We start from the raw sequence: 10,199 nt of genomic DNA on the forward strand, positions 1-10,199 counted from the left end.
GTTCTCTGGCTAAAGGGCCATTTCTCCCTCCTCAGTCTGGCTGAGACATTTAGGAAGTGGTTGTGACTTCGTACCTCAGGATTCTGAGGACTGGGGTGGAATGACCTCCAGACACCATCGTCTGTCTTGGGGGAGTATCTGGTTTTCTGTGACCTCATGTCACTTCTGCGTACAGAGCAGTAGGTTACTAAGCACCATGCACAATGGATGTTGTTTGCTGTGACACGGAAGTCCGGGCGGGTGCTGAATGCCCCCATTTTGCACCTAATGTTAACAGGCCCCCCTTCCTCGTCCTTCTGCAGAGGCTCGGCTTCCTCTCCGTGCTCACCTCTCTGTTGGGGGTCTGCGACCTGCCCTCGCTGGGGGACCGGGACTGACGGCGCTCCGGGGACTCCCAGTCAGCCTGGGTCCCTCGCTCCTCTGAGTTGCAGCGGGACACGTCAGGAGAGAGGAGATGCTTTCGCTCTTTCGATCGTCCCCGCTCTCTGCCCCCTGAGCGGTGGGTGTCGGACTTGTGGCCTGTGAGAGATGACAAAAGCAACTGGTCGCAACTCAGCCCGTGCTGAAGTTCCCGCTGCTCCAGGCACGTCAGCAGGTGAGCGGAGAGAAAGGCCAGGGAATTCACCTCTTATGACTAGGTGAGCGTGCAAGTTGCCACTGGGAAAAAAATGCACATCAAAGGATGCAATCGATTCTCTTCCGCTCTCGTTTATGCTAAGACACAGTTTAGAATCTTTGCCTAAACATGGGTGTGTGACTTTTTTCAGTGGTGGGGGGAAATGAGACGAGTAGAAGGGAATTAAGAAGTTGCTATGAACTAAATAATGGCACAGCTAACGTCACGGTAGGGCGAGGACCCCGGCACTGGAGTCAAAGGACTTCACATCTAGTCCCAGTTCTGCCACTTACTGGCCCTGTGGCATGGGACAAGTCACTGCTTTCTTTACCTTTGCTTCTTCATCTAGTAAAACACAAACTGTAGTCTGTAAAGCCATTCCGGGGTAGTGCTATGCGGGTTGGAATGGAGTTGGTGGTTTGAGCCTGGCTCCCGCCAGGGGGTCTGCACACCCCTGAGGTACCCCATGGTGCCACCTGAGAATGGACGCTTAGTGACGTCTACAGCTCTACTCCGGAAGGAAGGAAGCTCATCGGCCTTTGTGGTAACTGTGGAGGGCTGTGGCCTGTTTCGGGGTGTGAGTCAGATGTGGACCTCCCCACCCCCCACCTTTGGTAAGGAGCACCCTCCCTTCCTTCACTCTCCTCAACCCTGATCTGAATTCTGTTCCAGGGATTTGCAGTCCTTGCCAGAATCAGCCCCGCAGGGCTGGGGCCCTAAGGGCAGCGAGAGCGAGGCCTTCTCACCCGAGTCCGCGTTCAGCCGGTGGGCCGACAGCCGCAGGGAGGAGTGGTAGCTCCGGCGACGGGACTTATAGGTGTTTTCGCTGCTTCGCTCCATGGAGAATTCCTCCAACCATGAGGAATTCGAACGCTTATCCCGGATAGTAGAGAACGAACGTCTCATGGAGCTGGGGTCTGTTACCACCTGGAAATACGAGCCCCAGAGGTACACAGGTATGGGTTAATTACCGGAAGGGTAGGAAGGAAGACAGAAGCGGACCGAGATGGTTGTAACCTTCCTTGAACCCCTCTCGCTCAGACCTTAGCTGGAGGCGGCTGTGCCAGAAAGTGTCTTTCTGTTAGGTGTTTTTGTCACGGGGACGGATCCAGGGTCTTCTCTTTATGCTCAGGAAAGTGAGCAGCTGAGTCTACTGTGCGAGTTTCCCATAGGGCCGTCTACCACAGGGACTCAGCCAGGACCTGCCGTGAACCTTGGGCCACTTTGAAATACGTGAGGGCGATGGTCAAAATGGCTACACCACGAAAGAAGCAAAGGCTTTGTTCTCTGCCCTCTCCAGAGAAGGCCTGCCCTGTTATAGCACTAGAGCTGAGAGACCTTGCGATGAGCAGCTACTAAGGATGTGTTGTTTCCTTCCTCATCTGCCCCACCCTCAGCCCACCTCGGATTTGGGTGTTTTTGATTTGCCACCGATGTCAAAATAGATCCACAGACCCTTCTTGTCTCTGTCAAAACTTAATGTAAGACAGACAGACAGATAAGAAAAGCCAGGAAAACAGACAAAGAAATGAGGCGTGGCCTGCACTGGTTAGGACAGACAGTCCTGATACAGCTGTGTGTGTAAGTAACTGCATATGTGCTTGATGAGCCAGTAGAGGAAAAGAGGAAGGAGAAATACACAGGGAAAGTCCTGGAAAGTATCTCTTGCATGGCTGGTTGAGTCTTGAGGCTGCTGAGCCCATCTGGAGGGGGTTATGGCAGCTTGCTGGCTAGGCTGTTGTGGTTAGGACTTCGCTGAGAGCCCACCGTGGAGGAGCAGGCTCTACAGAGAAGGCCATGAGCCAGGTTTTGCTTCTAAGAAAGGGGTGGGAAAAATCAAGGGCTCACCTGAAAACATCAGATGTGTTTTCATAACCCACCAATTCAATGCAGCCCAGGATGCCACTGCATAAGGTAGATGCTGGTTGCTTTTTACCTGGGGATCCACAGTCAGGCGTGGCATAGAGGATGCCCTCCCAGATCCCGCATGCTCCTGGGTGTCCGGAGGAAGGTAGATGCCATGGTTAGAGGGCTGCACGCTTTTTAATTCACTAACCTCTGGCTCCTGGAAATAAACACAGCCAAGCTTGTGGGACTTGGTTCCATCTCATTGCTTCTCATCTCCTGCAGGTGACTCTGCCTCCTCCTTACCAAGAATGGCTTTTAGAAGAGAAACGTGCATCTTTCAGGTCTTGGTTATATGTGTGTCTATATGTGTGGATATGTGGTATACCAGATGTCTCAAACAGAAAGCTCAAGATCACCTTTTCTTATCACCTTACTTTATTGCTAAGCAATGGTTCAGATCTTTTAGCCTTGTAAACAAGCATTTCTGGTCATAGTATTTTTTGGATATGTGAAGTGTACTTCCTGAGAGGTGGTAGTGTTGGGTTTATTCTTTTAATCTAATCTAAAGCAATCATTTTCAGTGAAATGGAAACCAGTATTCTAAGGAAAGTCACCAACAACTGATATCAAATATATCTTCTCAAACCTTAAGACACATGATCTCATTAGCCAAGAGTCTTATGATTGAAACCATCCCCTAAAAATGCGGTGGGTGGCCATCTGTGAGGGACACTCTAGAGCAGTACAGTCCAACAGAAATATAATGCATACCACTTATGTAATGTTAACTTTCCTCATAGCTACCTCTAAAAAAGTAAACATGAAAAACAATATATTTTATGTAACCCAATATCTTTAAATAGTTTCTTGTCAACATGTCATCCATACAAAAAACTGAGACATTTTATATTTTTTTGGTACCACAGTCTTTGACGTTGGTGTGTGTTTTATCCACCTACAGTGCATCTCAATTTGGACTGGCCACATCTCAGGTACTCAGTTGCCATATGCGGCCAGTGGCTACTCGTATTGGACTGTGCCACTCCAGAGCGTTAGAAGGTTGGACTAAATATCTCTACGGTCCTGTACAACCCTTGTATGATGTTTTCCTGACCAAAGAAGGTAAGTTTAGGAAAAGGACATGCTCTAGAGGGACAGCTAGTGTCACGTGGAGTAAAGAGTGAAGCTGCCTTAGGAATGTTTACATGAGCCACCAAAGAGCCCTGGGAGTATCTCAGACATCTGGAAATTATACCGAAAAAAAGCTTTTTTATGACACCTTGAAATCATGAGTGTATGAGTGGGGCACTGCTCTAAGTCGGCCTCCAGGGCCCTTTGGTGCGTGGTTCCTGGTGTCAGTGTGAGGACTGCCTTCCTAGGACAGGTGACATGTGCACTTGAGGAAGCCAGTGTTTGTAGTATACGCTTTAAATAGCACACAGGTCTGACTCGAAACACGTGGTAACAACACTGCAGTCTATGAGTGTCAGAGGTGGTGCAAGACACACACACACACACACACACAAGTCACAGCCACGCCTCAGGACGGAGAGCAGGGGGCCCCGAGGGAGGGCAGGAGTACACAGTGGTGAGTGTGTAGCACAGGCTGACACCTGAACTGAATCACAGACACCAGTACCGACAACGAGATGAACACATATCCAAAAAGTCCTGGCACTACGGCTCAGCCCCGGGGAACCCGCAGAAATGAAGATGTGACAGAGAAATCTCCCTGCGAAAGAAAGGACACATTATTGAGATTTTTCCCACTCAATCTATCACAAGGCAAACCATCAAATGCCGAGAAGCCCTTTTAAGAATCAAGCTATCTGTACCAATTCGTCCCTGGGCCTAGGTGCTAAGTTCTGCAGCGAGGGAGGCAGGGAATTCCTCCAAGGTTCCTACCCACCTTCGAGAGACCACCTCGGGCTCATATGTGCCGGGAGTTTCCGGCCTAGCGCTCACCCCACACAACCACGCACACCCCTGACACAGCAACCTCAGGAGGAGGAATCAGCCATTTGAGCCACTAAAATGTTTTGCTGCCTTGTCAGGTACCCATTCCATCAGACATGTGGGCCACACCCACATCGTCCCTTCAGGATGGCTGAGGTACACGGTAGCAGTGGGGAGGCATCAGGAGAGAAATGGAGAGAGAGAAACGCAGATGAATTACAATCAAAGTGACAGGGAACTCACTCTAAGCTGTCTATCTGGACTTGTGCAAAAATATTTTTTTTTCCCCCAGGCCAATCAATGGGCTGTAAGTCTAAGCTTGGGAAGGAACCTGATCTCACAGCTCCTTAACTAAGAATAATGGTAAGTCAAGTTTATCTTTGGAATCAAGTTTTAGCTTTGTAGTGGCAGAACTTAAGTTTAATCTGTCCTCTCTCCTTCAAGCTTCAACTTGACTGTAGTTTCTCAGGAATTTTACCATTTATGCTAATGAAAAACTTTAGGCTCAGGAAAGTGATTTTAGGGGCCTCTTAGAATGTATTTGACCTTGTAGAATTGTGACCAAAAGGGCCAACTGGCCTGAACCCACACAGGGTAGCGGCAAGATTCTTCTGTATCTTGGTGGACAGCTTACTCACTATTGGTCGTGCCTTCCGAGTTCTCCAGGAGCGGGGCATTCTTGTGTCCCCCCAAGCCACACCTGTCTACACTATGCTGCCCAGTGGGTGCCACTCATTCTATGATTTATCTTAAAGCTCCTTATCAAAGGCCAGATTTTATGATGCTCAAGGGCATAAATTAAGAGGGCTTGGCCTGAAGCTATACAAATTCCTTCAGCAGATAAGGAGCGAGCCTCTGGGACTGTTAAACCAAAAGAGGAAGCATTCGCCAGTAAACGAGCGAAACTCAGGCTCTGACAGGGAGACAGCAGGGAGCTCCCCGGGGAATTGGTTGGCCTCTCAGAGGCATTTTTCCTGATTGGTCATGGATGTGAAATAAAAATTTGAAAATGAGTGGGATCAGGAAACCAAGGGACTATTCTGAGGTCATGTAACTCATTCATTCACCAGAGACTGCTGCTCCTGGAACTGTCCGTCATCGGCCGGGTCCATACACGCCAACTGGAATATTTCCTGCGGGGAGAGCGGGCGCATCGCAGGGTATCCGCCACGGCCGCTCCTGAAAAGCAAGGCCAGACGCAGAGGTAACTTGTGCGTGAAAGAGAAACAGGCATGCCCCACCCAGACAAGCCTGCCTTCAGTCGTGGCTGGCCCTAGAAATAGAGGGGGAAAAACACTGGAAAAGAGCACTGTTTTCAACCATTGGAACCATTCATCGCTCTGCTGGTGACTAACATATCTGTGACAAATGACATCATTTGTCACACTCAGCCATATGGAAGACCAATGCTAGATTGTAAACCTGTTTCTGCTCAGTTTCTCCATTCGGCAGAAAAATGCCATAGTTTAAACAGTGAGCAGTTTGTTGAAATATTAGCAGCCACGGTCTTTTAAAAAATTCCCTCCTCTTAGCAAGAATATGGTTTTGTGCCAACATCCCTGGCCACACTAAACAATTCAGTGCCATGAACATTTACTGAAGTGTGTGTTGGTTCATGAAGTTGGTGGAATAAGTTCGGAGGTGGTGTAGAGGAAGTGACCATCTCTGGGTCGATGGCTCTGTAGGAGAATGCTTAAATGGTGATGAGGTAGGAGGACAGGGACAAAGTCAGCCAAGTATTGAGAGGCTCTGAATGAAATGTATGGAGGACAGGTGTCCCAGGATGCCCGTTATTAAACCACTGTACCTGCAGGCACACTCAACCTGTGGGCCCCACTGGGCTAGTTAGGAGAGAAAAAGGCAGCCAATCTTTCCTAAAAATTTGGCCGCTGCTGCCATTCACTGCTACTAGGTACCCTTGACCTGTTCCAGAACGTGCTTCTGATCCTGGGAAGAGGCACAGGGACTGGGCAGCAGCTCTCTCAGCGGTAGTGGGGCCAGGAGGGAGAGATGGGACACCATCTCTTCCTGTGCCAGTCTACGGCTAACGACTCCAACGGAAAAGTCTGAGCAAGGATTGCCAGGTACGTAAAAACAATCCACAGGTGAAATCTTTAGACTGGGATCACAGGGAAAGATCTGAAGAGCAGAGAATCACTCGACCTGTCTCCTCGCTCCCAGGGAGGGCGTTAGCTCAATCGACTTCCTCAGTGCGCCTTCTGAGAACACAACGAGAGCTGCTATTATAAGAAACGAGTCCCCTTTGTCCTTCAGAAAATGAGTAATTACCCATATAGAGAATCCCCAATAGGTAAAGGGGACCCTTGGAATCACCGAACAACCTCACAGAGTTGAATACTTTGTTTTTAAAGTGGGCGGTCACAGCAGGTTAAGGTCAAGTCCAAGCCTCTCTCATGATCTGGTCTCTAGTTCGCCAGCCTTCTCTCCAACTCTCAAGCCCCCTGAAAACCCTTTCCATGTTACTTTGAACTCATCCTTCAAAATTATCAAAAGTCACTTCCTTAAAAGCTTCCACGCCCTCTCCCCCTCTCATAGGCACTCAGATCAGACTGCATTTGTTTCTTCCTCGTGCTTATTAGAACTGTAATTAAATCACTGAAAATTTTTCCTTGCAATAATTCTGTTTCATGTCTGGTTTTTCCACCAGATGTAAGCTGAATGAAGGAGGAACGCTGTCTCATATTCACCACTGTATCCTCCGAGCGGTCTCAACCCGAACAACAGAAAGCTCTAGAAACACAGCTGGTCTCCACCAGTGGCCCCGACATCCACCCGAAGGCTCTAACCAGAGAGCCGAGGGGCATCTTTGATTCCGCCCCCTCCTTCGGGCCGTGCAGCAAATCACCACCTCCTCCTCTCCCGTTTCTATCCTGTTAGTCCAAGCCACAGTTATTAATAATTCACACAATTGCCGTCACTCACTAAATGGTGTTTTGTCTCTCGAACTGCTCCCTTCCAATCCACTGAGTCCGCCCTGGATTCACGAATGATCTTTGAAAAGTACAAACCTGGTCATGTCGAGCTGATGCATAAACCCCGTTATCCCTGGACAAAACGTCGGAACCCGACGTGTAACGCCACTACGTCCTGCCCCCCGTGGAGCATTCCAGACTCGGCACTTGCCGCCCCATGAGCTCCGTGCTCCAGTTGTGACAGTTTCAGCACCCCGCCGCCCTCGGAGAGCTCGCCTCGAGTGTCACTTGTTACTTCCTCAGCGAAGCCGCCCCAAACCCTCAAACTAGGTACGTTGCTGCCTGTTTACACGGCAACACAACAGCTTACCCTTCTGCATTTTAACCTTTATTACTCTCGTAATTTCTTTTTGAAGATCTGTCTCCATGGGGACTGACTCCCCCGTGCCCGAGCCCGTTTTTGGGTCACATAAATATTGATTGGATCAATGAAGAAGTGGATTAAAAAACAGCAGAGAAGCCGGAGAGATCCTATGGTGGACGGTAACTTGTATAACAAATTGTTGCGGATAAAACATTGGATTGGGAGGGTCCTCCCTTTCTAAGCTAAAAACCCTTGAAAAACTGCAGTCACACCTCCTTCCTGCTCAAAGAGCAATGGGAGAATGCCACCCTGACACCTACCTCATCACAGCACCCGCTTATAAAAATGGCCGGTGGCCTTGGTCCTGACTCTGACCCTTCTCTCCCAAATGTGTTGGATTGTGACTTCCGATGATGCTTTTCAAAAACAGGTCCCCAACACCACAGGCAGAAAGAAGTTAATAGCGTGAGAGATTCTAACTGGCTTTCACTCCCTTGATAATTAGTGAAGTTGTGACGGTTAGTGATTTGGGACTGGGGTAAACCCAGTCATGACTCCTTTACAGTGGGCAGAGGGACGTCCCACCCTTTGGTACCCAGTACATGCTTGCTGATGACGGAAAGATGATGCGATGTGTGTGCTCCACTAGGTCATTTATGACGCAGCTAAGGCTTTCAACTCAGAAGAACTGGCAAATTCGTTAGAGTTTTGTTTCTGCTGCCAATATAGAAAATAAAGATATATATATATTTTTTTTTGCCTGATCTAAGATTCCTTCTGTTCGTTTCTCATATCATTGAGTAGTGGGAAGACTCTGGAGTTAGAAATAACCGACTTAAATTCCAGTTCGGCTTCAGGCCACTTTTTTAAGCTTACTCTCCAGTTTCATCTGTAAGGTGGAGATACTAACACGCATCCCGCCTCGCTCGCTCTCAAACTGGCCACAGGACTAATCGTGCTCGGTCTGCTCTCCTTTCACCCCTGGTGCATGACCGTTTTAAGGTACAAAACAGCTTTAACCTCAGCAAAGGCCCATCCGACTGCGTCAGCACTGTTTCTGGCCCCGCGCAACGGCGTGAGGGAGGCCGCGGGCCCTTCGGCTTTACTTACAGGCCTGAACCCGGGTCCTGCTGCAGATAGGGCAGCGCGTTGGCGTTGGCGATGATCTCCTGAGGCAGAGATGAGGGCTCCATGCGCTGGAACATGGGCGCATTTTTCTGTGTTCAAAGTGAAAGGAGAAAAGGAACTCACGTGGCTGTGAAGTCTGCGGTGGGGGATACAATTTACTTGGGTGAAGTGGGAGCGTGGCCGTGACCTTTAGAGTATTTTAATCCGCCGACCCTAGGAAGTTCCTGGACCCTTTACCTCTGCTGCTGGGCACTGTGCTCGAGGGCGCAGAGGCCTGTCCCCCATGCGACCCCTCAGGCAGAAAGAAATTCAGGACCCGCCCATCCACCATGCTGTCATGGACCCTCACCTGTTCCTCCAGCTGCTGCCTCTGCTTCTTCACCTTACTCTGTTTATAGTAGTCCATGATCATCATCGCTGCATAGATTTTGCCCACGGTCAGATCAGAGGCTGAAAAACAAACGTGGCAGGGAAGGGAACAGGGGGAAGACAGTTGGGGGCAGGGCGGTGAGGACACCTACAGAGCTTTGTTCTCCACCCTCTGAAGAGGTACGTGCCAGCGCTGAGGCTACAAAGCAAACAGGTCCCATATCTCAGGGAGATGACACAGTAGTGTCACCTCCACTGGTCTAGGTTTCCATCTCTAATAACGACGCCCTTTCCAAAACAAGGGCTTGCCATCCAGCATTGGTGGAGGGAGAGAGCTGTGCACCCAGAACTTTTAGCACAACCACGATGACCTATCCCGAGAAGATGTCTTCAATTAATAACAAGAGGGACATAAGTGAGGGATTTTAGTTTCGTAAGCATAAAAGAACTTTCTCTGATCTCCATGATCACTCTGTGTTCCCCCACAAAGATGCAGCTTTGGCGTGCTGGGCCCACGGTAACATAGGGACCCAGGAAGAGATACCGTACCTTTGGGCATGGGCACAAGCAGATCTAGCATCTTCTGGGACAGGTGAGGCCAGATGGCTAGGGTCTCCTTCTGTAGCTCCGAGTCTAGCTGCTGCCTGTCAGCACCGCCTAGAATAAAATAAGTTATTAATAAACAACAGACACAGAAATAACAAGGACTTGAGGGGGCAGGAGCTGACCCAGCACGGCCCCTCCTCGTCTCAGAGGAAATCTTGGCACTTAGTGACAGTGGACCTTGCAATCCTGCGTTTCTGCTGAAGAAGCAGAACACATCTTGGCTCTCATTTTCAGTGACTCAGGGATATCCTGCCACGGAGATGAGGCCCCAGGATCAAGATCAGCTTCCTCATTCATTGGAAAAACGTCCCAGGTGCTCAATCTATCAGAGGGGAACATGAGGAGAGCCACATGGAGCCCCCCACTCCGGCCCCGACCC

At 49.5% G+C, this 10,199-nt stretch overlaps 1 protein-coding gene and 1 long non-coding RNA gene across 2 annotated transcripts in view; one reads left to right on the top strand and one right to left on the bottom strand.

The window, feature by feature from the left end:
* The window catches only part of CACNA1E (calcium voltage-gated channel subunit alpha1 E), a 93,376-nt gene that overhangs the window by 6,835 nt on the left and 76,342 nt on the right, over positions 1 to 10,199 (bottom strand). The window contains 7 exon segments of the mRNA XM_023531223.1: positions 329 to 519; positions 1,363 to 1,543; positions 5,488 to 5,599; positions 8,828 to 8,934; positions 9,195 to 9,295; positions 9,764 to 9,871; positions 10,003 to 10,142. Of these exon segments, the coding sequence (XP_023386991.1) occupies positions 329 to 519; positions 1,363 to 1,543; positions 5,488 to 5,599; positions 8,828 to 8,934; positions 9,195 to 9,295; positions 9,764 to 9,871; positions 10,003 to 10,142 (940 nt within the window).
* Positions 6,491 to 8,199, top strand: LOC111740536. The gene is made up of 3 exons (XR_002780633.1): positions 6,491 to 7,537; positions 7,625 to 7,683; positions 7,770 to 8,199. It is a non-coding gene; the product is annotated as an uncharacterized LOC111740536 (long non-coding RNA).

Source organism: Pteropus vampyrus, unplaced genomic scaffold (assembly GCF_000151845.1).
Source record: "Pteropus vampyrus isolate Shadow unplaced genomic scaffold, Pvam_2.0 Scaffold65, whole genome shotgun sequence".
Classification (NCBI taxonomy): domain Eukaryota; kingdom Metazoa; phylum Chordata; class Mammalia; order Chiroptera; family Pteropodidae; genus Pteropus; species Pteropus vampyrus.